The 27,619-nt window shown below is 43.5% G+C and overlaps 1 protein-coding gene across 3 annotated transcripts; it reads left to right on the forward strand.

The window, feature by feature from the left end:
* Positions 1-27,516, forward strand: LOC105935168 (PDZ domain-containing protein 4). 3 transcript variants are annotated; one of them, XM_012875450.3, is made up of 8 exons: positions 1-2,279; positions 17,391-17,444; positions 18,774-19,084; positions 19,239-19,326; positions 19,422-19,520; positions 19,610-19,672; positions 21,011-21,112; positions 24,241-27,516. In XM_012875450.3, exons 1-8 carry the CDS (start codon positions 2,220-2,222, stop codon positions 26,248-26,250), a joined length of 2,787 nt encoding a protein of 928 aa, XP_012730904.2. In that variant the 5' UTR covers positions 1-2,219; the 3' UTR covers positions 26,251-27,516. The 3 variants fall into 3 exon arrangements, with proteins under 3 accessions (XP_012730904.2, XP_012730905.2, XP_035996664.1); XM_036140771.1 differs by lacking the exon at positions 1-2,279 and adding an exon at positions 13,904-14,694; XM_012875451.3 differs by lacking the exon at positions 17,391-17,444.
* Positions 27,517-27,619: the final 103 nt, after the last annotated feature.

The raw sequence follows: 27,619 nt of genomic DNA on the forward strand, positions 1-27,619 counted from the left end.
GGGGACTGGAAGAGATTGCAGCAGCCCAGCCCTGAATCAGGGGAAACGGAGGGTGTGGAGGGGGAAGGAGACGGAGAACGAGAGGAGCTGTTCGCTGCGCAGCCTTGAGGATCCAGGTTTAGTTGTGGCAGGGCTGCGTGCAGATCTGCATCCACCTAGGAAACAAGTGCCTTTTGTGTTTCCCCCCCCCCCCTTCCTGCTGCAGAGGGGGGAACATGTTTACCGGCGTCCCCTGAGGGAGAAGGCAAGAAGTCTCCTCCAATCAGCCCTTAGAGCTTCCTCTGATCTTGTGGGTCTGCTGATGGACATTTATCCCTGACCTGAGACGGGCACTGCTCACCACTCCAACCACCTGGGACGTTCTCGGTGATTCCTGCTTCTCTCCTCCGCCGTACAGCGACACTTTAACGAGGACGCTCTAATCAGCCTGACAAGAAGAGGAAGGGAGGAACAGCTGGACGCGTTGGGTTGCTTTACCTGATGATGGACTAACTTTTCCACATGCATTTTTGTTCCTCGTGAAGACATCCACTCCCCTTAAATGCATGAAGGCATTATTTGTCGTGTCACATTTTTTCACCCTGACAGTCATGTAGGGCTGACACACGCAGACAGACGGTGACAGGTGGAGCACACCTGCCTGCTGAGCCGCAGCCCGCTCTCCAGAGTTCGACTACCAGGGTTGTTTTGGCCGAGTTATCCTGCTTCTAATTGGCCAGAGACGGGTTTCCTCTTAAGTGTGTAGCTGGCGAGAGGAGCCGGAGTTTTGGGGGATTACGGGCTTTACGCAAAAAAAAAAAGGAAACAGGTGCCGGGGAGCCTTGAACGAGGATTAGCTCGCGCGACCTCGCCGATGGACCTTTCAGACAAGACTAGTCCAGCTGCGGCCCCTCGCCCGAGGATTAAAGAGAAGGACGAAGGTTTAACCAACACGATGAGACTCACAGGGCCAGGGAGGAGACAGGAGAGGAGTCTTTAACGCCGAGGATTGTGTTTGCGGATTCTTCGATACGGCAGTAAATCAAACTGATCCATGATCTGTTTTGTATTGATTTTCTCTCAACATCCAGGAGTCTTGTCTGATTAGTGCCCAAGAGGTCCCTAATCCAAACATAATCCATCACTACTCTCACCCAGAAGACGTTTTTGAGCGCTGAGTACGGCACATGTGAGGACTAATGGAAGGATAGGCTCAGATTCTTGCTGAGGTTCACTACCAAAAATGTCTACTTACAGTTAATTTAATTGTTTTGTATTGCTTTTAGGCAACATAACGCCGTGTGTTTGGACGCGGAAAAGCCTGTGGCTCGTATGATGGTGTGTTCTCACCCATCCTGAGAGATCAAGTTTGTATTTACCTTATCTTAAAGGCACAGCAAGCGCTCACAGCTTCTAGCTAATGGTGTCACGGGCACAACCTGACACAGAGCGTTCTCAAGCCGACAAGCCCTTGAGGAGTTTCAGTGCGGTTGCATGAAGAAACACCTCTAACCATGCACTGATCCTCAAGTAGGTGACCAGCGCAGGAGAGAGTGCTGGCAGGGCTTTGAGCAGAGACACGTTATCCCAGCCGGCCACGCTCGGCAAAATCCGAGAAGCACAAGCAGGACAATGTGGGACTGAGGGGTAAAAGGCAACCGAGGGAAGCTGTTAGATGCTCTCATTGTTTGAATGTGTAGCACTTCCAGAGTGGGGGAGTTCAGGCACAGCGGGCGTCTTCTGGGAGAAAACTGCTCGATGCTGCGGATCAAGACCTCTGTGACCCAGAGCGGCTGGTTACGGCAAGAGCCCTGCACCATCGCGCCTTTCTGGATGAAGCACCGGGATGTCTGAAATCGCTGCCTGATTGATTAACGAAGCACAAACCCGCGGGACAATTAGAGTGCAAAGGGACGTCGACCAAATAAGCGCGCAAACTTTGGTGAATTGGGAATCTCCAGTTGAAAACATCTGCAGGTGAGATGAACTGTGGATTTCTAACGTTTGAACCGTGAGCGCAACAGAAAGACAGAGGGTCGTTGACGCAGCCAATTAAACCGTGCCCTTCTCTGCCGTGGATGAGCTGCGTGTCACTCTGAGGAAGGACTGGTGTCACACACCACAACCCCCGGCGAATGAGGGTGGGGCTCTCCCACTGCCACGGACAAAGAATACTGCCTTAAGAACCGACCCTCGGTTGGTGGACCAGCAGAGTCCATCATCCCCTGCCTGCAGTCGCCATGGGGTGCAACATGTGTGTGGTTCAAAAGCCCGAGGAGCAATACAGGGTGATGTTCCAGGTGAGCGCGCTCCTCCTCTGAGGTAACACCGCCGGCTGCTGAATGCAGGGCCTTGCAAAAGTATTCACATCCCCTCAGATTTTCACATTTTTGTAACTTCCTGATTCAGTTACGGCAAGTAACGAGCTGCAGCCACGCTCTTTGATGCATTCGTTGAGATTTGTATGCAACAGATCAAGGGGCTGAGAGAGGGAAATTACTCTTGTTTTCCCAAAATTCTTCATTGCGAAATCTGAAAAGTGTGGTGTCCATTTCTGTTCTCTCTCCGTGAATCAATTCTTTATTAAACACGCGGGCTACGTCTCAACCAGTTTTGGACATCTGGGGACGGAAAAGTTTGCCCCCTTGTCTTTAAAAGTAGCAGAAGCTCAGTCAGAGTCTCGGCAAGGATTCTAGGCCTGGACTTTAAATGGGCCAATCTAACTTTTAAATACGCTGTGAACATAAATCCCTCCAGTGTAGCTCTTTCTGTGTGTTTAGAGTTGCGGTCCCACTGGACGGTGAATCCCAGTGGGAAGTTGTTTTGCCGCCCCTAACAGGTTTTCTTCCAGGATTGCCGTGACCTCAGATCCTCACATTTTCCATAAACTCTGACCCGCTTTCCTGTCAACGAAGAAGAGAAGCATGTCCACGGTGTGATGCTAGCACCACCATGTTTCATGGCGGGCATGGTGTGCTCAGGGTGATGTTTTCCTCCACTCGAAATGTTTTGCACGCAGGTCTTAGTCTCATCTGACCAGAGCGCCTTCTTCCACATGTTTCCCTTGTCCCCTGCCGGCTTTTGGCAAACTGCAAAAACAGAACGTCTCATGGCTTTCTTCTTGCGGCTATTCTATAAAGGGTAGATTTGTGGAGAGCACAACTAACAATATCCCACCTGAGCTGCGTATCTCTGCAGCTCCTCCAAAGTTACCAGGGGTCTATTAGCTGCTTCCCACCCTGACCTGTGTCGTGTCCTTCCTGGTCTCCATGCTGTTTGAAGGCAACTTGTTGTGCTGTTTTATATTTTGGGGGATTTTAGAGTAAAGGAGGCAGTGCAAGCTCCACCGTTGACCACTTTGGGTTGGTCCAACACATAAAATCCCACTAAAAGCTTCTTGTTCTGCTTGTAATATGACAAGATGTTTAAAATACAGGGGATGTGAATTTTATGCAAGGCATCAAAATGCAAAGCAACGTTTCATGTGTTGTTTTGCTCTTTTGAAGAAAAACAGCAGAACGACCGAAAGCTGATGCCCACAGTTTGATTAATGCATGTCGCATAAATAAAGGATTAATAAAAAATGAAAAAATAACAGCATCATGGGGTTTTGCATGGTTAAATAACCCCATGTCTCTTTTTTTTCAAAGATGCAGCAGCAACATCACAACCACAAATATTTGCATGTTCATAAATAAAACCATCGGGATTAAAAATCTAAGGTCAATGTATCATGTTGTTATAATGTCAGAAAAAAAAAATTCAGACAAATCAAGCCAGATGTTGGAGTGAAAATCACGAAACTGATGCAAAACCATGTTTGCTTGACATGCATCTCCATGTCTGGTTTTAAATGCAGACATAAGATCCCCGTCCCATTAGTCGTGCCCCTAATTGCTGCATGAAGAAGTCATTCGGTGACAACGATACTGATAATTAGAATAATGATGCTTCACTGTGATTATGAGAGAATGATGAGAGCGCGCGGAGCAAAAGTAGATGGAGCTACAGCGCCAGAAGGATGGATGGGTTGTTAAAGTGGGATAAAGTGAGGAGAGGCGTTGCCACGGTTACAGCCTCCCCACCACCTGCCAACAGAGACCTCGGGCCTGCTTGTGAGTAAGCTCATCTGGCTGCGCCACACAAACGCTCCTGCGCTGCGACCTGATGACGCATCCGCTGACCCGAAATAAGGCCCCATCTCACGGAGCACGAGGCATTTTCTGCACACGCTGGTCGCCCAGTGCAACACTTGTAGTATCTGTGGAGCCCTCGGCCCTCAGCTGCATGATGGACCGGGGCTGCATCTGGTGCCAGAGGCAATGCCAAGAGAGAGGAAAACAGGAAGAGCGCGAGTCCAAGCCAAGGCAGGCTAATGAGTTGAAAAGGGAGCGGAAATATGCAAATGAAGTCGGGAGAGAATAAGGCCAAACCTCATTTTTTAAGGCACGTTTTGTCTTGCAGCTTGACCTTCAAAATAATTAATATGAGTGCTTCGCATAGCAAGGGGGGAATACAAAAAAAAAAGGGCTCACTAATCTTGTAGGTGAAGGGAGGCCGAAGAGAAAGATGGTGCGCGCAGACAGATCAGGGACCCAGAGGAGGGCAGAGCCGTTCTACATCAGCGACCTGATCTAACAAGAGTCAGAAATAATGACTGAGTTCATGCAGGCAAACAATCCCTGACAGAGTCATCTCTGGCCACAATCAGCCTCCTTAAATGTCTTTAATATCCACAAACCCACCAGGATCAAAGGCAGACCCAACTCGTAGCTTATCAGTCAAACCGATTCCATCTAAAACACGAATCAGATTTTCCCATAAGGCCAACAACTACAACCTTAAAGAAGAGCAGATCTTTTACTTTATAGTAAATATTTGTGGAATACTAACTGAACTAATCTACACAAATCAAGAAGGACATAAATTAATATCTGAAAGACATCCCTGTTTATCGATGAAAAGTTATTCCAGAGACTGATGCTCTTTTGTGCAAGAGTTAAGATGATCACAACATAAAAATCACCAAGGTTCAGTTAAATAGTAATGTCCAGATGAAGATAATCTTGATGGCCCAGTTCCAAATACTTTATATTTAATCTGAGAAAATAGTTTAGAAGAGGAAAATGGGATGATAAATGTTATAGTGCCAACAGCACAAACTGTATGTATATGTTTAAAAATGAAAACAATAGCTTGAAATGTCAGAAAAACCTTCATTACTTTAAGAAGCGATCGTTTTTTCCTGAGAAAAATGCTTAACTTCCTTTAAAATAAGAGAGTTGATTTGATCTAACTAATACAAGGGTTAGGGTGGGTTTAGAATCACATTGACATCCCCCTAATTCAGTCGTTTGACCGAAAAAGTTTGGCGTAGGGAGTCAAAGGCCGACGCTTGTCACTCATGAGCTCAACCCCCTTTTGCACTGCAATAACAGATGTAAGAATAAGTAGAAATGTTCTTAAAATTAGTGTTTTTGTCCTAGATTTGAGCAGGTAAATAAGATTATCTGCCAATGGAATGAGTATTTTGACCCCTAAAATAAGATAATTAGACATCCTGCACTTGAAATAAGATGATGGAGATGAGTTGTTCCTATTTTAAGTGCAGAAATCTTCTCCTATTAGCAGATCATCTTATTTACATGCTCAAATCAAGGGAAAATACACAAATGTTAAGAACATTTTACTTATTTTTAGTTCTGTTTTTGCAGTGTGTCTGCCCAGGTAAGGATACAATAGTCTAAGATATTCGTATGGTCCCTATTGGACTGCTTTAAATTATTTAAAGTCTAAATAGTGCTGAACCTTTAACGATTAAAAAAAAAGAACTGAGATACTACAACACAAGAAAGGCTTCTTTATTGTCCATCTTTAAAATTGTACTTATTCTTTGGCTATTACCACTAGTGAACATTAGTATTTGTTTAAAATTTGTTTTACTTCTTTTAAGAATTTTTATGCATTGTCTAATATAGACATTTTTTATATCTATATATTTTATTTATTTATTTTATTTTGTATTTCCATGGATAGGTTTTAGCTCTATACAGCGTTGGGGCGGGGTTAGGGTTAGGGTTTAGGGTTAGCTAAAATATGCATGAAAAAGCAACGAGTCTTTGGAGATGAAAGGCCAAACTCCAAACATTGGTTCGTGCTACTGATTTCCTTAATCTGTTGACACGAGGTCAACAGTGTTGTGGACGCCTGGCGTTCAGGACCCTTTTCAGCAGCTTTGGCTGACACATGCAGGGGCTGCGGCGATGAGCGGGGTCCACAGTGACAGGCGGGGAGAGTGATGAAGCGTGGAGAGGTGTCATGTAGTGTGCAGAGCCGCTGCAGGGGATATTGTTTGTGCAAGGTAAACAGATACTTTGGTATGAGTTTGTATAGACAGCGGTCGGTTAGAGCTGGAGCAGCACTGCTTGTATGCTTGGGAGCAGAGAAGCGTGAGACAACAGAACCAACGCAGATGGCATAACGAAGCAACGACAGAGCCTCTGGCTGGGAGTCAGCGTGCATTCAGATTATAATAAAAGCTGGGCGTCGCACAGAAGCCTGAGCTGGCGCGTTAAACTTAAAAAAAAAAAAAAAGACGTCAAGTCAAAACACAATTAATCAGGCGAGAGAGGATTGCAGACAGCACGCTGCGTTTTTTTAATTTAGTTTGATTTCTTGCATGTAATGATCACAAAAAAACCCCGAAAATCTGGCTGTGCAGCTGCCTGATTAATTCTAATATTATGCCAAATAAAAGGCAAGAGGTAGACATAATTAAATCTCAGTTTCATGCTTCTTCACGCTCCGTTCTCCAACACTACAGGACTGGAGTTTGGGGCTATTTTTCTTTGCCGAAGTGTAAAATTTAAACTCAAATTAGGTGTGTCTGTTTTCAGACAACAATTATAAAATTTAACCAGCCCGGGGCTGCACTCTGCTGTAAGTTCGGGCTGTGAAATTTGACTACATCTAAATGCTTCTCTTGCCAAAGGAATAAAACTCATGCATTATACATTGGGCCTTTCGCTGCACATTCGTTTCACTCTGGTTCTTGGTACACGCCCATCGGCTTGTTTCTCGTCAATACTGCCTCTGTGTAGCCCCGAGTAAAGAAAGAGGAGAAGCTAATAAATTAGACACAGCAGCAGCAGACCTGTAATAGAAGCATAAACCATGCTAGTTTTTATGTTGCATTAACCTGACCCACGCCGACCCACACGAACACAGTAAACCTGTTACCCCCCCCCACCCCCACCCCACCCCATCAGAGCCCAGCAGCCGCTCCCTTCTTCTCTCCCAGCTTGCTGTAAAGCGGGAGGCTGTTTCCATGGCAACCGGCATCATTAAACAAACCTAAGTGCGCTTTCGTTCAGCACGGCACGCGGGAACAACACCCGACGTTCAGACGAGGTAAACACATCAGAACGGGTTTGTAGGGATGACCCGCAGACAGACGGCGGCGTAGGACGACTGAAGGCGGAGGAAACGAGTCATGACACGTTACAGACGCCACTGAAATATGAACAAATGATACACAACGGTTTGATTTTGCCCTTTTTTTTTTTTTTTTGCTTCTGCAAAATGGAGCCTGGCATCTTTTTTCAGAATTGCGTGACACATTCATATGTATATTGGCCATATTGCAAAAGATTTTAACAGCCATTCCCAACCCAAAGCAGCACATTCCTCAATGGCACAGACAATGTTGTTTCCACGGTTTCTATCAATTGCCAATATTAAAGGATATTAACCGCGCTAGCAACAACTATTATGTGTTAAGATTGCAATGCTGAACGAACTCATCACAAAACAAACATACGAGTGATTGCCTCACTTTTCCAACAACACTGAGAGATCTGATGGTGTGCTTGATTTCCATAAGTTGACATTTGGATCTGAACAAGATTTCAAAAGTGCATCAAATACATTCCAGTTGCAAATCAAAAAGCTATTTGGATATGCTGGCTGTTGTGGACAATGACCACGCTGACTAGCGTTAGCAAAGCAAGTCAATGGTAAAAGAACATGTTCACAGACAGAGGATGTAAAGTGCAACATGTGTGATTAGTTTAATGTGATATAAACCATCAGCAGTGGAAAAGACGGTTTGTTTCTGCAACCTTGACAGCTTACATGGCGGCCTTGTTAAATGGTAAACTCAGATATGCTAAAGTTTTCTGCCTTACAATTTAGAAATTTTCCAACTATGAGTACTCATCATTGCACAACCTACTCCACATATATGCACGCAGGTTGAGCGAGGCAAAAAAATATACATCTTTCAATTTATAAATATTCTTTTGCTTATCCAAAAGCTGGGCCAGAAGGGTATCAGGTCAGGGAGGGAAACCCAGACATCCCTCTCCCCAGTGATTCTCACCTACTCATTATAAAGGATCCGAAAGGTGTCCCAGGTGAGGGGTGAGTTGGGTCAACAAGTTCTGAGTCTGCCTCGGGGTTTCCGCCCAGAGGAGAGTGGCCCTCTCAGCGGCTCTGACAATAAAGATCTGTTCTACTGCCAGGATGAGAGCAACACTGAATCTTAGTCTCAACAACCAGACAGCGGCTCCTTGCCAAAGGTCTGGAGTAGCCACCGGTGAACTTCAGGCGAAAGCTCCTGGGAGCCCAACCTGCAATGGAAGTCATTGACTCATTCAGAGTCCATGTGCCCAACTTCCCGTAGCAGATCAGAGAAACTCTCCCCAAGATGTTCCAATTTCTCCCTCATAATTTGAATCAAAAAATGAAATGAAACATTAATACCAACATCAAAAGGTGGACTACCCCGTCTGGGTCAGGAGTCACTCTCTGCCTCAAGGGGAGGAGTTTAACTATCTTGGTGTCTTGTTCACGAGTGATAAGTGATGGTAGGAAGGAACAAGAGGTGGACGGATAAACTAGGGCTTCTTCAGCATGCAGCAGCGAACATGTGGGTGGGGGTAGCGTAGCCTCGAGGCCCTGCAGCGTCTCTGATCTCCAAGCTCGTGTGGTGACGGAAGGCGACCAATCCGCGTAGTCTCGAGTCCGCTTTCTTGCAACAGCTAACAAAAATAAACAAAGCTTCGGCATGCTGTACTTCGCGGCTGGTTTGCGCAGAAGTCAGAGTGCAACTTTTCTCCGATCTGTGTGATGATTCTCCGGATTCAGTCAGGTCCTCTGCTCTGCAGAGGAGGAGAATTCCTCTCTTTTGCTCTTGTCACCCCATAGAAGCAGGCAGATGAGTTTCACAGAACTTTCTGTGCAGCTTGTGGGCTTTTGGGCCGTGAGGCCTCATGGTTCAGCCAGCCTCTCCTCTCCCTTTGTCTCAGGCAGGAAGAAGTTGAAGACTGGGTGGCAGCCCCCTCTCCTCGAGGGCTCCAGCAAGAAGTGGTCTGAGAGAAGTGAGTGTCTGGTAAAAATTGCTCTGACGTTTTGTCAGAGCAATTTTGCTCTGACTAAAGGTTGGTTTTGGCTTGGTTTACTGCAGGCAACCTGCTGAGAGAGAGACCGTCTTTGCAGCAGGGTGGTGAAATTCCTTCTGCTATCTACCCTTGGTACATGGTCAGAATTCAATCTGACTACACTTATTTCATCATGGCTTTAATATGGCACAACAGGGGGGGTTTCTGAACACGCCCCACTGGGAGGAGACCCCGGGAAAGACCCAAAACTACCTGAAGGGACTATACATACCGTCTGGCCTGGAAACACATTGGGATTCCCCAGAATGAGCTGGAGGATGTTACTGGGGAGAGGGATGTCTGGCCTTCGCTCCAGGACCTGTTGACCCAATGACCCGATCTTAGATATGCTGAAGACAATGAATGGATAGATAATTAAAAAGAAAAAAAATTTCTCTCGTGAGGAAAAGAATAAAAACTTACCACTCCAGTTACGGTCTGAGCATCCTGGACAAGCATAAGCCACCCTAAACAGACCGTTTCAAATTCAATCCAATTTCATTTATATAGCACCAATTCATCGCACATGTGATCTCAAGGCACTTTACAGACAAATTAATTAAAATCACACAGATTGGTCAAAATGTTTCCTATGTAAGGGAACCCAGCAGGTTGCATCAAGTCTTGACAAGCAGCATTCACTCCTTCTGAAAGAGTGTAGAGCCACAGGGACAGTCGTCTGCATTGTCCATGGCTTTGCAGCAATCCCTCATACTCAGCATCATGAAGCAACAGTGGAGAGGAAAACTCCCCTTTAACAGGGAAGGAAAACCTCCAGCAAAACCAGGCTCAGTATGAACGGTCATCTGCCTCGACCAACTGGGGGTTAGAGAAGACAGAGCAGAGACACAGAAAGCACAGAAGCACACATTGATCTAGGAATCTTTTCTATGTTATATGGTAATAACAGGTGATCTGTCTCCCCTGGATGATGTCACAGCTAACAGAACGCCAGACCATGTGTACCTTCTATGAAGAGAAAAATGACAGAGAGAACTAAAAGTTAAAAGTTGAAATAACATCAAACTATGCCAATTGGAGAACAGTAGGAGAACTCAGCAGAGTTAGAAAAATATACCCTGATGTCCTCCAGCAGCCTAAGCCTATAGCAGCAAAACCACAGAAATAGCTCAGAGTAACCTGAGCTTTGTCTAAAAGGAAAGTTTTAAGCCTAGTGTTAAAAGTACATTTTAAACTATACTAACACTTTTCTAACTTCCTGTAGAAACTGGCTGTGCTGAGATGCCAACATTAGCCCGTCAATAAACAAGACAAGGCAACATTTTGGTTATCGTGCTATGAAAGATCATATTTAGTTATTTAATGTCCTGTAAAATGATAGAGCCGCAAATAGTTTAATAAATGTATCTGAAGCTTTTAAACATCAACTGTCAAGTGTTGATGTTTGAGTAACAGCAACACGCACAAAAAAAAAAAGAAAATGCTGGTTTGTCAGAGCAACCGGCAGACTACTAAAAAAAAAAAAAAACCTTTTTGAGTGTCAGCTCTTATATTTCCCCCCGAAATAAATACATGTGTTTGTTAGTGTCTGTGCACCGATGCATCTGTTACTTGTAGACTTGACATGAAGATGGGAGCGAAAGGCTGCTGATGGAGCGGTTGTCACGTTTGCTGTTCCTTTAATAACATCTTAGTGACTGAAAAACACAATCATCCAGAGGTTCTAAAGAGTGTTTTTTGCAACTTTCTATTTAAGCTCCACATCCAAGACATTTTTATATGCAATCCTTTGTCCTGTATGATTTTATAAATGAATCATGTAAACTAATGTACTCCCAGTGTGGCTTGTTAGGTGCATGGAGGTCATTTTGTGAAGGCTTTGAAAACCGTTATCAGCAATGCCTCCTCACTGCTATCAGTATTTGATAGAGCCACCTCTTCGCTGCTTGATCTCAAACAGCTGCTGCTGCAGACGGTCAGCTCAGTCTCCAGATTAATTGATTTTCTCAGGAGGTGACTGCCGCAGCCTTCAAAGCGGGGGAGATGAGAAAAATCAATTACCAAACAAGTGGAATTCAGTGCGTTCCTGGCGAGGATTTCTGCCCTCCTAGGAAAGCCGTTTGAAATGCACATGAAGCAAAACTCTGCGGTGCCTTGGAGGAAGGCATTAGCATGTGACTGCTGGTGTGTCTTTTTTTTTTTTTTTTTGTAAATCATACTGCGCCGCTGCTTTTTACATGTACACCCCGTTTTCATCTCAGCTTCCGAGATCCTGTGATCGCCTAGCTCTTTAAAGGACAATTGGAGAACAATAATTACGCAGCAGCCATTTGATAATTTCCCAGGAGCTCCTATTGGGAGTCTGTTTGCATGCAAAGCTAAGCTGAGCGTGTTCCCCATTTACGTCCTTGTCGTCTTTGTTTCTCCCTGCTTCTACCCTCTCTGTTCGTTTCCAAGCATCTCCTGCATTGCATTTTTCTGCCTTCACACTTTGATCTCCTCGCATTTCTTTCATCTCTATCCACATCATCCCCACCCAGAGCTCCACAGCCGCTGCTGATCCCGCCGCCTCCCACCCGGGGAATCCTGGGGTGCTTTTTTTATGAATTACAATTCCACTTTTACGCACATTAAAGCAATGGGTGTGGAGACCTGCGTGTTCATTATCTGGAAAAAAACAAAAAACAAAAACACGTGTAGCTTATAAATAGAAGATATATGTGATGACCTACTAACTCAGATAATATTGAGCAACACATGGACGTGGTCTAGCTGGGACCAAAAACATCCTTGTAATGCAGAACAACCATTACCCTCCGTGAAGTCGTCTTCAAAGCAATCTCAGCACCTCTCATCGATAATAAATGAGAAGCCCCTTCTTTTCCTTCCATCAGTATTCATACCTGTCACTCATGACCACAGAGCTGTCTACTAATAGCTTTTCTGCTGGTAGTCTTTAAAAGCGTGCAGCACAGAGGACAAAAAAAAAACGCACACTGGGGCACCACAAAGTATTCACACCCTTTCACTTTTTTTTACATGTTCAGTTGCAATACACCCAGGATTATTCTAAGAGAGATTTTTGGACGTTTTCATTGAGATGTGCATTTTTTTTTAACTCCCAAAAGCTTGTAGATCCACTATTCCTTCCCACAGCTTGATATTTTGTTGAAACACCTTCATTGGCTGGTCTTCTGGGGTGTTTCTGCACAACCAAAGCACACCTGCCTTTTGGGTAGATGTCTCCGCTCACCTCTAAGTGGATCCTCTGTTATGTGGGCAGCAGTGTTGTAGTCAAGTCACTATGCCTCGAGTTGGAGTCCAGGTTCGAGTCTCCAGTGTTCAAGTCCGAGTCAAGTCCTAGTCCGTAAAAAAAATCAGAGTCGAGTCCGAGTCGAGTCACTATTGATCCAAGTTGAGTCCTTATTGATCAAGTCATGTCCAAGTTCCGCACTAAAGTAAGCATAGCCTACATGTTTTTAAACTAAAAGAAAATCCACACTCCACCACATTGCACTAATAATTTAGATATTAAAATCATACACCAAATAATATTCTAATGACATATTAAAATTATGGCCTAGTGATATAAAAAAAAGTTGAGTCTTTTTCTCAATTTCCAAGTCAGAATGATCGGAATGTAGGAGTCCGAGTCCAAGTTCGAGTCATCAGTGCTCAGGTCCAAGTCAAGTCACGAGTCTCTAAATTTAGCTAATGACTCGGACTCGAGTTCGAGTCTCGGACTCGAGTACTACAACACTGGTGGGCAGTAGCACTTTTAAACCTTTCCAGGGATGTTCAGTTGGATTTGTGTCCAGGCTCGGCCACGCTTTTTCCTATCTTGGCTGAGTGCTTTGGGTCATTGTGATGTTGGAAGATGGATTGACACTCAAATCTAAACTCCAACTCATTATGAGCAGGTTTTCTTGAAAATATTTGACCACTGCCATCTCATCCTTTTGTCACCTTGTTCCTGCGTGCAGAAAGACATCCCCACATCGTGATGCTGTCGCCACCATGCTTTTACAGTGAGGTTTAAAGCTAAGGCTAAAACGCCAGTTTAGTTTTGCCTTGAAGATGATCTCAGATGTGCCTTTTGTCCATCAGCTATGGCTGGATCTTAACGGGTGTCTTAACTCCCGTCCTCCAGGGCTGGTGTCCAACAGCTTTTAGATGTGTCTCTGCTGAATTAAATAATTAGATAACTTGTTATGACCGGCCCTTGGACGCCCAGCAGCAAGGCAAGGCAAGGCAAGGCAAGGCAAGGCAAGGCAAGGCAAGGCAAGGCAAATTTATTTGTATAGCACAATTCAGTACAGAGACAATGCAAAGTAAAAGCAAGTAGGGATAGAATGTAGAAACAAAAAAAGAACATTAAAAACAGTAGAACAGAACAGAACTAGAACAGTCAAAGGCAATTTTAAACAAATATGTTTTTAATCTTGATTTAAAAGAACTCAGCGACACCTTATTTAAGCAGAAGCATCTCAAGGGTTGTCAGTAGATGTCAGATGCACCTGAGCTCGGTTTTGACCATAACAGCAAAGGGTGTGAATACTTACAATTTACAAAATTCCCACAAACATCCTGCTGACCCTTTGGTGCGGTCTTTTTGTTTTTGTCTTTTAAAGAGAACTACGTATACTCGAATCGGTATAAAAATAGGTCTGTATGGTGGAGAAATCAAGGGGACGTGGATGCTTCCTGGTGGCTCGGTGTAAAATCGTGAGTTAAAGGCAAAAAATATTTGCACAATGCAGAACACACAGATAACACAGTGTTAATTCCTTTCCTCGCCGACCTGACATGTAGGCTGCGGGCATCTTATTTGCTGCAAAGAAGCTCATTAAGACAGACAGCAAGATTTATGGGGAGACATTAGCGCGAGGAAGGACAAACACACACGAGGAGACGGAGCGGTTGAAATAGATGGGAAGGGAGGAGGGTGAGGCGGCGGTTCCTCCTGGGAGGGGACGGAGCAGACAGAACTGCTGAGACGGCATGAAAAAAGGGATCCAGAGTCCAGCGAAACAGGAGAGAGATGTGGCGATAGAAGCAGAGAGAGGCAGCAAGAGGGGGGAAAGGGAGACAACGTAGAGGCCAGAGGAGTCGAGGCTTAAGAGGGAGCCAAATAATAAAAGAAGGGGAGAGATATCAAGGGAGCAGGAGCTGAATGTGGCAAGAAAGTTTTTGCGCTTGGCTGCACAGGGGAACATTGATTTGACACGCAATTACTGGAAAGGGGACATGAGATGAGAGAGGGAGAGGGAGAACGAAGCGAGGTGGGAGAGGCGTGGAGTCGCAGACATCCAAGGTCAGCAGCTGAATGAACCTGTTCAAAGAGGGTCTGGATCAGCGGCTCACTGGCATCACCGTGTCGCCTGTGTCGTCTTATAAAATCCAAACAGCTGGACCTGTTCACGGTAGAAATGTGGATAAATATGTCAGTTTAAATCAGCGGTCTGGAGGCTGCAACTACTTCACGGGCTCATCCAGGCTGATTTTAATGCAGGACTGATCTGAGCTGCTGATGATAATATTTTCAAACGGGTCCCTGTTGAATTATTTTATGGTGCTGGGCCGCTGAGTTAAACCCCAAAGGAAAGCTGGGAATGATGGGAATGTGACAAGTCATAACCATAAACCAACCAAAACAAATCGAAAGCAGGGCTCATCATGCGTCACGTTCAAAGGTTAAATATCGGATTTCTAAATAAGGTCAAATGAAAAACCTCTGATTGCTTTTAATAAACGCAATTTTAAATTAAATAGCTGTTTGTGATTCTAACTTGTGTTAATTTACAGTTAATTAAAAAGAGCACTTTGATTCTGTGCAAAAATGTTTTAACTTGATCAATTAAAATGCCTTTGTAGACACACAGGACAACTAAAACTGAAGTTAAAATGGAACAAGACAAACTGAGGTAGACACCCATAGAAAGTTACAATTCAAAACTAGAGAGTATGAAAAAGAACATTGTCTACCTTCAATGAGCTGCATAAACCTGGGGTCCTATGAAATATTTATTTTCTACATTTCATTTTATTGTTTCCCGAATTCCAAATGCTCCCATTTTTTCATTTCCGTATTCTGTGATTCACAAAGTAAACATTTTAACTAAAAAATATGTCTAAACACATGGTTGTTGTACAAAATTCAGCTGTTCAATTGAAAAACAAAAATCAATGGGATTACTTTAATATTTTTTATGCTTTTACAAATCTACTTGTCATTTATACGTGTTGTTATTGTAAAAAAAAAACTAACATGTTTCATGTAAAAGTAAAGAAGTAAAAAGTATTCTTTTGTAAAAAAAATAAATAAAAAAGATAAACACATAAAATGTATGCTATATTTTCTCAGACTTGGGTCCTTTACTAAGTCACTATCATCCCATTAACGAAGCTTCTTTTTTTTTTCCCTCTTTACTGTTACCAGTATTTTGTCTTCCGCATAGTTTCTGCTCTTTGCTTAATGTTGCAACAAATATTCCATTTAAAACACATTTAACGTTGCTCCATGATTCTAAAAAAAAAAAAAAAAACAATATATTTTGGCTGATAGGGCTCTAAAAAGTCTCCAGTAAGCACATCTCGCTCTACTGAGGATCTCCGTACAAAGCTGCGGGGCTAACCTTAGCTTGTCTTTCGGTTTTGATATGACTTGTTGATGTTTCGACTCATATCGTGTTTCTTTGCAGACTCTTGTATGGGTTTCGACAAGGCTTACTTTGACTCCCCTCAGACTCAGATTGCATGCGCGGTTCTCGTACCTTCTCTATATTTCGATTCACTATAAGTTCATATTTAATGCACCTTCTTTTTACACTCAAGTTTGTGGTCCATTAATGCGTGGTGTGGTCTCAAAACAATGCATTTAAAATTGATTCACACACATTCAATACGATGTAATTTAAAAACAAATAAATCACCTTGCAATGCCGAAACAAAGCAACAGAGCTAAAAGAAATGGGAAATGTGAAAACATTGTTTAACTATAAAACTGCCAGTTTTGAAAATGTTAAAGCAATTAAAAAAAAAAGCAAAACAAATAAAAACAGCAACAAACAAACAAAGTGAAGCATCTTGTGGTCTACTCTTGTGGTAAACCTGCTTAGACAGCCAGACATGGGTATGTGGAGAGTTGTTTTAAACTTCACTTAGGGAATGTTTCCCACACAGTGCAATATTTCAAAAATATTTTGTCAGATCTTTAATCCCTTTACCAGTCGTATAATCTGCTACAGTCTTTTTTCTGAAACCCTCAGACAGCTCTTTAGATCTTATCATGGTGCTCGCTCTCACTTCAACAGAGAGGAATGCTCCAAATTAAATATCCAAAGACTTAAACGCGGCAAACCTCTTTCAGAATGCTGAGTAACGGTGTTCTATTCCTGTGTGCTTAATGTGATACGGCTGTGTGAGATTGTTGCCATTTTAAACGGTGCCGGCGACTCAAAAACAATCTTTGCCAGATATCGCATCTTACAGAAAACTTTAAAAGGTGTCAAGAACCCAAACCAGTGATAAAAATGGAGTTAATGTTAGCCTTTCAGATGGAAAAGCTTCAAGAGACCAATCAAAATAAACATTGAACTTTTTCAATGATTATGAAAAGGATCTTCTGCATTTTAAATACCAAAACTGATATAACCAGACATGGAAACATAATAATAATAATTAAAGTCTTGTTTGGGTTTAGGGCTGCAAAGACAGAAATTCCTTTTCATTATTGGGGGGGGAACAATAAAAGGGTGATTACCGGTCCAGGGTGTATCCCACCTCTCGCCCCGCAACCCAGCAAGGATAAGCAGACGCAGAGGATGCTTAGAAATATATCTGAGAATGCAGAATGGGTGGGAACTCATTTCCATATTTCTGTTATTGTGGAAATGTGGAGCTTTCCCATTTGTGCCATATGTATTGAGCAACATCTTTTCATTCTCCTACAGGTGTAACTATTCACTAATGCTACATTGTTATGGCCTTTTTCTCTGTTTCTCTTCACAGAGGGGTCATGTAGGCAACATGCTGTGCTCTTTTGACGCCGATGGTCGATTGAAGGTCTCTTTCATCTACTTTCTAATCTGGTGCTTAGTGTTACCTGTTAAAAGCCTTCATGGGGATATTTTTCACAGTTTCCTTTAGAGTACTGACACTAAAGGATAGTAGACTCACTTTCTGTGTACTAACAAAAGTACAGTTTGTTTTATTTTAGGTGCAGAGGTAGCTTTTGAACAGGGCCATTTGGACAGTTGCCCAGGGCAGCATCAGTGTGGGGCAAAAGGCACTAGATAGCAAAACGTGATTTAAAATTTAAATTGTTTTTTCACTGTGGTTCACTGGAGACCCAAACCCATAAAAATAGCTTTGTAACCCTTTCAAGACTGATAGGATGCCAGTGGCTTTGTTTCTCATCTGCTCCAGAATTACTTTGGGTCAACGTTTTGAGCTCTTTTAGCATATTTCATGTCAGATAAGTTCAAATGAAGTATGTATTTCGTTCTATAAGCCAGGCAGCAATCAGGTCTGAGTGTGGCCAATTAAATTAAACTAAACAATTTTAAAAAAGTGACATTTCACAGTTGATTTTTTTATGTTAAAAGTTGGGCAGTAAATTTTTCATAAGTTGGTTTGGATCAATTTTCTTTCTATCTATCCTCTTAATAAAGGAACTCGTCATTTGGAGAAAAAAATAAATTGCAGGGGGCTCTACCCAGGCACCATTTGTGTAAGAACTGCCTTTGTTTAGGTGTTTTGATCAGAAACTTGTTAGACTTTACTGCAAAAAGGGTATTCAAAGTAAGTAAAATTTTCTTGAAATGACTACATGTGTCCTTCATTTGAGCTGCTAAATAAGACTATTTGCCAATGGAATTAGTATTTTTACCCCTAAAATAAGATAATTAGATATCCTGCACTTGAAATAAGATGGAGATGAATTGTTTTTATTTTAAGTGCAAAAATCTTACTTCATTGGCGAATAGTTTTATTTAGCTGCTCAAATCAAGGAAAAATATACAAATTTCAAGAACATCTTACTTACTTTGAGTTCCCTTTTCGCAGTGTTGACATCATTTCTTCATTTTTTGTTCTTGTAGACATAGACATAGACAGCTTTATTTGTCATTTTGTATGCACAAAGTGCGTACAGAACAAAATTTCGTTTCCATACAGCTTGAAAAATCACAGTAAATCGCACTAATTTTCATGGTAAAGATGCAGCAGCGATTTATGTAAACAATTGAAATGTAAAACAATGTAACAATGTAAACAATGCATGGGAAATAGACGGTGTGCTATTGTCTAGGGTGTGGTGCAAACATAAGTGACATTTTTTTTTTTCAAACAGATTTTCTCCATTCACCACTGCACTGGGATTTTCTGTTGCAGGTGAACGCGAAGGAGCTCTCTCGCCTGTCTGGAGATCCCACCCTGGACATAAGAGATCCCAGGCTGTCCAGCATCCTGAAGCGGGGCGCTCGGAGACGGGCGGGCCCAGCTGGAGCTCCTGGAGGGCAGGTGCCAGTGACCATGGGCATGGCCGACTGCGTGGACAGCTGCACCCAGACAGACATCAGCTTCCAGCATATGTTGACTCTGGGCAGGAGCAGAGAGCATCCCTGCGGAGCTCCACCCCCACCCTCGCCTCCTCCCTCCCCTCCACTGCCCCCTCTGCCAGAGCCGTATCTGTTCAACGAACTGTGAGTGGGAATAGCTTAATAGGTCTCTGAAAAATGTCCAGGAATCCAACTGGAGCTCATCTGTTGTGTTAGTCCACGGCTTGCTGGTTTATGCGTCTGAAGCCGGAAGCAGCTCCCAATTAAATCATGCTTTCCTGAATGCTCTCATCCTCAGCTTCTCTGAGCCCGTGTACTACGACCCCACTGACTACTTTGACATCAGTCAGCATGAAGTGGACAGGAACGATGAGCTAGAATATGAGGTGAGGGCCTTTTAGACACTTTGAAACACAGCAGAAAAAATGGGCTTCTGTTTTTGGGGGTCTGACACCTTTGAACCCGCCTCTACCTGGTCTAGGAGGTGGAGCTGTACAAGTCTCGACAGCAGGATAAGCTGGGTCTGACGGTTTGTTACCGAACTGACGATGAGGAGGACCTCGGGATCTACGTGGGAGAGGTGAAGCCAGATCAACTATCTATCAGCTTTCCGAATAAATATTTTTTTCCATTGCTTTATTATTCTAAACACCTTGTCCATTTTTTAAGGTGAACCCAAACAGCATTGCTGCGATGGACGGACGCATCCGTAAGGGAGACAGAATACTACAGGTATCCTGGGGACTTTGTGTTTAAGCTGGTTCAAGCTAAGCTTTAGAGCGTCGCTCAGAAAGCAAATTAGAGTGCCCTGCATAAGCATTCATACCCATTGAACCTTTCCACATTTCTTCATGTTATAACTAAAAACCTTAATGTATTTTGATGAAATTTTATATTATAGACGATCTCAAATTAGTCTACAAAAATATGAAATCTATCACCGCTTGCAGTCTATACTTTGAAAGACCACGTTTTGGTGAAATTAGAGCTGAAAGTCTTTTAAATCGCAATTATATTACAAATATTAATGTATTTTGATCTAAGCAGTATCAATGTAGCTCTGGCTTTACATGCAGCTGTGTTGTCCTGCTGGAGGGTGAGCCTTCAATGCAGTCTCAGGTCTATTTTTCCAGAATGAACCTGCATTTAGCTCCATCGGTTTAAACCAGCTTGTCTGCCCCTGCTGAAAGCCAGCACTCCCACAGCATGATGCTGCCAACTCCATGCTTCACTGTGCTTCAACTCCATGCTTCAGGCTTGGTTTTGTACCACACCGCATGTATTGCCATCAAGTTCATTTTACAGATTAGAGCACCCACTTTCCCTGCATGTTTTGTGGCAAACAGGACAGTTTTTATTGTTGCCACTCTTCCATTAAGGCCAGATTTATTTCAGAGAACTAAATATATACTGTTTAGATATTCTCTCACCTGAGCTGTAGATCTGTGCAGCTCCTCCAGAGTGACATTGGGGCTCTTGGCTGCTTCTCTGATTGACACCCTCCTTGCAAAGCCTGGTGGTTTAGGTGGAAATTCATGCTTTTTAGCTTAATAAATTAGGTTTTGCTGTTTTGGTTTTATTTGCTGTGTGACATTACCTTGGGTTTTAAAATGTATTGTTTGAAGGGCTGCAGATGTGCCATATTTTCCATTTTTGGATCAAAAAGCTCTTCACGAGATATTTGGTGTAGATGAGGTGAATAACTTCCACACAGGTGGACTCTATTTTGTAATTAGCGGACTTCTATGACTGGTTGCTTTTTATTTAGGGGAAGCAGAAGAAATGTGATTGAATATAAATACAAAAAAAAAAAAATTTAACCTGAAAATTTTGCACTACTTTGTGCTGGTCTATTACATGGAACCTCAAAATATATATATTTAGTTTACTGTTGTAATGTGAGAACATGTGAAAAGGTATAAAGGGCGTGATTACTGGCCCTGTTCTTCGGAGGACACTTTATGAATTCCTGTTAAATATTAATGCATGTCCAGCTGAACTGAATCTGCCTTTGGTTTAAGGGGGCCTTATGTTATCTGGCATAAGTTCATCTTCCCCGTTTCCTCTCAGATAAATGGAGTGGACATCCAGAACAGAGAGGCGGCGGTAGCTATTCTCACCAGAGAGGACAGCACTAATGTCTCCCTGCTTCTCGCACGGCCCGAGATAGAGGTGAGGAAATTGAATGTGCAGTCTTTTGGGAAAGAGCGCTAATAGACTCAATTCTGGATGTTGACCTGAAAGAACATTTTTCTCAAGTCGACCTCACAGTGTACGTAGCAAGATGCTAAATTGCATTTCAAAAGACTAATCGTCCTACTTGTAAAGGGAAAATGAAACGTGATTCTTTGCCTCATCCTGCAGGTTAAACCTATTGCAAATATAACATTACCGAGAACAAAGGACGAATAGTGCTTTTAACCAGCGGGCCAGTGAGGAAACTCACAAGGTCACTTTTAACAGGACTAAGAGGAAAAGACATCCACCGTGTTACTTGCAAGCCTTTTGTTGAATATAATTACAGAGACATGCAGGTTTTATGGTAGCGCAGAAACATTTGTATTCTCTCTGAGCTACAGAGCAGATTTAAAAGTCACTCATTAAAAAACGGTAGGTCAATGACTCCCCTATACGAGCACAAATAACCCCTGCCCACTTCCACCGCGTCCTTGTGGTTAAATATACCAAGACAAGTGAAAACCTGCGAAGGGCTTACAAGATTTATACTGGCAGGGGCATTGTCCTACATTGAGATTCAAACCAGAGAAAGCGAGAAGGCAGGACGTGTAATCATCAGAGGGAAACACAGAAGAAGAGATTAAAGCTTGATCTGTTGGTGAGGAAGATGATGAAGTAAAGGGCTTTTTTTTTTAAAGCACATGAATCAAGTCAGGAGAGGATCGATACAACACGTCTGGCAGTCTACATGCATTTCACATTTAAATCAAACCAATTAGACAGAATCTGGAGGAAGGAAGATTAAGCATTTTCATTTCATTACATCTGCTTTTGAATAAAACTGCAACATTAACAAAAATAGAGACTGCATTGCTTTTAAATGAAAACATGTTTTGTTTGCTCTCTTCTAAAACTAAATAATAAAAAAAGTCTCTTCAATAAAGCATAAATCGCTTTATTTAAATCTGTACCAGAATTAGGTGTTTCATCGTTCAAATCACAATGGAAACAGAAACCAACATCTAAGTAATGAATGTGTTGATCTTTTCTCAGACCATTGGCGCCATCTGGTGTCAGAGTGGACCCCTACTCTCATTTGAAAGATAAGGAGACAGTAGTTACATGAATAATGTCCCAATCAGTTTATTCGTTTATTTATTTTCTGTTCCTTGATACCAGTGCGAGACATTTAAGAGCAGGGATTTACCAAAACATTTGAATATTTTAATAAAACCAAATGCCATTCGAATCTGGGGTGTCTTAATATTCGGTCAGTGGAGACATACTAAAGGCCAAAGGACAGGGTCCTTAAAAGGAGAATTAATGTCCAGCATCTAACAAAGATAATTAAAATAAACATGACTCAAAGAAAGATGCGGATGCAGTCATACCCCCACAAGAACAACCGACGCTTCGGCCGTCAAGCTTACCTCACTGTCGCAAAAACTCATGACATCTAAATGACCAAAAGGTGTTTTTCACCAACGTTAGTCTATTCTCCCTGTTTTTATACGACTCGTTGCTAATTCAGCTCTTAACTTTTTTCAGTGCAGTTCCAGTTAATCGAGTGCGGACATAACTTGTCAAAAAGTTGTTCTCCTGCTGCACAAGTTCACATGTTGTGTCAGGACAAAAAAAAAAAAGTAAATTCGGGCCAATCATACAGACAGACAAAGTACATCCATTCCAATTGATCCTAGCTACCAAAAAAAGGCAGTCAAGTTCAGTTTGTTATTCAAATGATTAAGTTATTAAAACTCTGCTTTAACAGGAAGAGACCACAGTGTGAGCCATAAGCGACTGATAGTTTGAGAAGAAAGGACAATGAAAAAAAACACCACTAACACAGAAGCGCTGATCCAGGTGTACTTTATATGTTAAAGAAAAATAAAACATTAATGGCAGTACTAGCTCCTTTGGTTGTTTCATTAGAGAGAGAAATACAGCTAAGCTCTGAGCCAGTTTTTAAGTCCATAGAATGAAACAGAGCAGTTAGTTGCAGTAAAGGCTCAGCCAATAGCTACATTTAGGAGAGAGACTGGGTTTAACACCGAAAGACAGAGCAAAGTATGTTATCTATAAAAAGAGAAGATTAAGCTGTTGGCAATGGTAACTCGGCCGGAGCCCCTCTCCCAGACAACCAAACAGAACTCTAGGACAGATATAGTTACTATGAAGACAAAAATAAAAAAATAAAAATTAAATTGAAATATTAATAATGTAAAATTGGAGAGCAGTAGGAGAATGTAGTAGAGTTAGGGAAATGGGGGATTATATCCTCCAGCATCCTAAGCCTACAGCAGCAGAACTACAGAGATAGTTTTGTCAAAAAAGAAAATTTTAAGCCGTGTCTTAAAAGTAGACAGGGTGTCTGGCTCACGTACAAAAACTGGGAGTTGGTTCCGCAGGAGGGGAGCCAGTTACTAAAGGATCTGCCTCCCATTCTACTTTTAGAGACTCTAGGAACCACAAATAGACCTTAAGTCTGAGAATAAAGTGTTCTGTTAGAAACATACGAGGTAATCAGAGCTCTGGTGTATTATGGAACTTGATTATTATATGTGAGAAGGACAACTTTAAGTTTTAAAAAGTATCTCCTTCTCCTGTCACATAAACATTACCACCCTGAGAACCAGAGTCACAGAAAGTTTTATATGACACTGACACCATGCCAACAGTGTTTGGGTGCTAGTAGTCTTGAAAACGTTAAAACAACGTATTGTCGGGTTGTTCCATTGCCCCCCCCCCCCCTCCCTCTAGTTTAAGGTGCAGATTGATCTATGTTGTACAACAATTCCTGCATTTTCAAATGTTTTTAGTAACATCTGTTTTATTATTAGGACTAATCAAAGGTTTGCACCTTTTTAAGTCTTCTCTTCAACCATCTACTATGGTCTTCTATGGGCATCCGTATATGATTGCCAAGGCTCTTTTTCTTAGAAGGTTAGATAGATGTGACCCTTCAAATGTTCCTAGAGACAGTTAACATAAAAGTATTAGAAAATGCGTTTATCTTTCAATGATTTAGAAGTTACTAATCTTCTATCACCCTTTATATTTCCCCTTTTCTCGGCATTAAACCTCTCCTCTCCAACGCATCTAAATTCATCGACCTGTGCCAGAACGAAAACCAGCTGGATGCGGACGAGCTGGAACTGGAGCCTCTGGACAACGCTGTTCATCTGAGCAGCAGTGCCAGACTGAGGAGCCCCTCCGTTCAAGGTGCCGGACAAATCAGCGCCGCCGTGGCAGGTGTGCTCTCCGGTCACGATCACTCTCACTCGTTAAGCAGGGATTCTCCAGATTTGCTGCAGACAGTCCTGAGCAACAGCCAGGAGCTGGACAGCGGGGTCGGCCGCACAGACGAAAGCACGCGCTATGAGGAGTCGTCAGAACACGACCTCTTGGGGGACGACCACACCAGTGCCTCCAACACCAACACGACCAACACACCTGGCAGCATGCGCAAGTTCTTGTCAGGCAGAGGGGACACCCCACCCTTGCTGCACTCCCAAGAACTCCAGTTCAGCACAGACTCCCTCTTAGGACTGGACTGCTTTAATGGAGGAGGAGGAAGCGGCCTGGAGTTGGTGGAACGGTTGGAGAGGGCCTACATGGCCGATCCGATGAGGATGATGATGCCTGGCCTGACCGAAGAGGAGTGCGAGCGGTACAAAGAGCTCCTGGAGATCAAGTGCTTCTATGAGAAGAGCAGCAATGCACCGGGGGTGGCACAAGACGAAGTCGACGTCGCCCTGGACGAGAATAGGAATGAGAGTCTGACGCAGCACGAGATGGCCCTCATAGAAGAGGAACTGCGCCATCTGGAGTTTAAGTGTCGCAACATCTTGAGAGCACAGAAGATGCAGCAGCTGAGGGAGCGCTGCATGAAGGTTTGGCCTCATGAGGACAAAAACGGATCCGGCATCGGGGCTGGACTGGGAGCTGGGCGCTTGGAGACGAACTGTCCTCTGGTGAGCGAGGAGTCCTGTCACCAGGCTTTGTCGGACATCAACGAGCTTCCGGAGAGGGAGCGCTCTGACAAAGACAGCACGAGTGCCTACAACACCGGAGGAGAAAGCTGCAGGAGCACGCCTCTGGTCAGCGAACACTACCCGTCGCTCTCAACTCAGAGTCTGGAGGGCGGAGAGTCTCCTCTTCCTCCCTCCACCCGGCAAAAGGAGAGGTGGGACGGGATCCAGGCAAACCTAAACCAACCTTACGCTCCTCAGACTCACGGAAGAGGGCCTGAGGTGAAGTCGTCCAGCCCGGGGGCAAAGGTTAGGTCTCTGTCCCGCAACGTGGGAAGCAGGAGGGGGTCAGACGGGGGAGTGAGACGCAACCCCAGAAGCAGTGGGACAGCTGAGAGAGCTGGAGGCCGCAGCGCAGAAAACAGTCCATATCTATCCCGCCGCCAGGCCGACCCGCTGCCGCCGCAGCGCTACCTGAGCTGCATGCAACTGAGGACCCCCTCCGCATCCGAGCACCTGGGTGGACCTAAAACCCCCCCAAAAGAGGGAACCATAGATATAGGAGACGATGCGAGTCCAATGAGTTTGGGCAGCACATGTAAGGATGTTCCCCAGGTTCCGGGCGGCGGCGTCGCCTCCGCCTTGTCCCCTCCGCTGCTGCCCGCTTCCCCCCGGATGGAGTGGAAGGTGAAGATCCGCAGCGACGGCTCGCGCTACGTGGCCAAGCGGCCCGTGAGGGATCGCCTGCTGAAGGCGCGCGCCATGAAGATCCGAGAGGAGCGCAGCGGGATGACGACGGACGACGACGCCGTGAGCGAGATGAAGATGGGCCGCTACTGGAGCAAGGAGGAGCGGAAGCAGCAGCTGCTGAAGGCCCGAGAGCAGCGGCGGCGCCGGGAGTTCATGATGCAGAGCCGCCTCGACTGCCTGAGAGAGCGCGAGAGGGAGCAGGGTAGCGGCGGAGGCGGCGACCAGGGGGCGACACAGCAGCAGCAGGAGCCAGCATCCATCCTGGAGCTCTGCCACCGCAGGAGCATGAAGAAGCGCAGCCGGAGAATCCTGGACAACTGGATCACCATACAGGAGCTGCTGGCACACGGAAGCAGGTCTGCAGATGGGAAGAAGGTCTACAACCCCCTGCTGTCTGTTACCACCGTCTGAGACGAGACGGGCAACGAGAAAGACGGAGATCTTCGTGATTTGGCACAAAAAGCGTCCCGAGTAAAAAAAGAAAACATCTGGTGTTTTCACTAGAAACTTCAAGAATCTTCCAAAAGCGTAAGAAAACGTAAACATATATGCACTGTGAGTACAGCATCTTCAAAGTATCCTGTAGCAATTCCAGTCCTAAAGACGGACGGAGGAAAAATAAATAAAAAAAAAGGCAAAGACTGCATTCACTTAAACATATTTACATGAAATAAAATAACATACAAGATCACACCAGCTGCTTTTTAAGAAGCTCACAAATAATAGTGAAAGAGCAGCAACGTTTACAGGTCTTGAATATCTTTTTATAACTCAAAGAAAATGGGGCCAAGAGCAACGCAGCTGTGAACGAAAACACTGAAAGATATTCACTCGTGTGCCATAAAAAAATAAATAAAACAAAACTGGGCAATTAGTGTCCGAGTAGAACTTTTCATAAATCACAACTTTTTCTGCTTGCTGCATCTTTTGTAATTTTTTTTATTGTTTTATAACAATTTTTGCCAGGGCTTTTATTTTTTTTAATTATTATTATTATTATTACATTATCCAAGCACAGACGTCTCTTGGACATGAGGAGCTGAGCCATGCCTTTCTTTCAGGCAGAACTGACTGCATAGCACAACGGAAAAGGTTGGACCGGTTCACTTTTTCATGAAATCAATGCAAAATGTCTTTTTAAAAAAAAAAGAAAAAAAAAAGATGGATCGGTCACGAGTTTACTGACCTTTTACAAGCACAGATAAAGACAAAATATGATTGCCTGAAGAACAGATTAGGCTGTTTGGGTCAACACGCCTACACTCACTTATTCCACCTTCTTTGTCCAAAGGAAACTGCTATTTTTGCCCTAATGACAACTACAGTGTTTTTGCACAAGTATTCATACATCCTGATCTTTTCCACATTTGAAGCACAAACCTCCATGCCTCTACCAGCCTCCTGCACACCTAGAGGTTGAAAATTCAAGCCTTCTATAAAAATAAATAAATAAATAGCTCAAGCTCTGATTGGCTGGGATCACGCCACAGGTTTTCATTTGGATTCATGTTTGTCTGGGTCACACTAAGCCATGAATTCATGCAATCATTACATATGTTGCTGTGTAAATGTGATGGCGTAGTGTTAGTTCTACCCTGTAATGCGTTTTTCCAGCTAAACCAAATAGTTTGTTCTCATCTGACCACATGTCTGCTGTATAGCCTGTAGGACTGTGCAAAAAAATCGATACAAAGATTAATATCGATGTTTTTTTAAAAAAAAAAAAACAATTTAATATCGATATACCTCCCAATCTCTAGAGGGCGATATTACTGTTCAC

This window comes from Fundulus heteroclitus, chromosome 1 (genome assembly GCF_011125445.2).
Source record: "Fundulus heteroclitus isolate FHET01 chromosome 1, MU-UCD_Fhet_4.1, whole genome shotgun sequence".
In the NCBI taxonomy this organism is placed as follows: Eukaryota; Metazoa; Chordata; class Actinopteri; order Cyprinodontiformes; family Fundulidae; genus Fundulus; species Fundulus heteroclitus.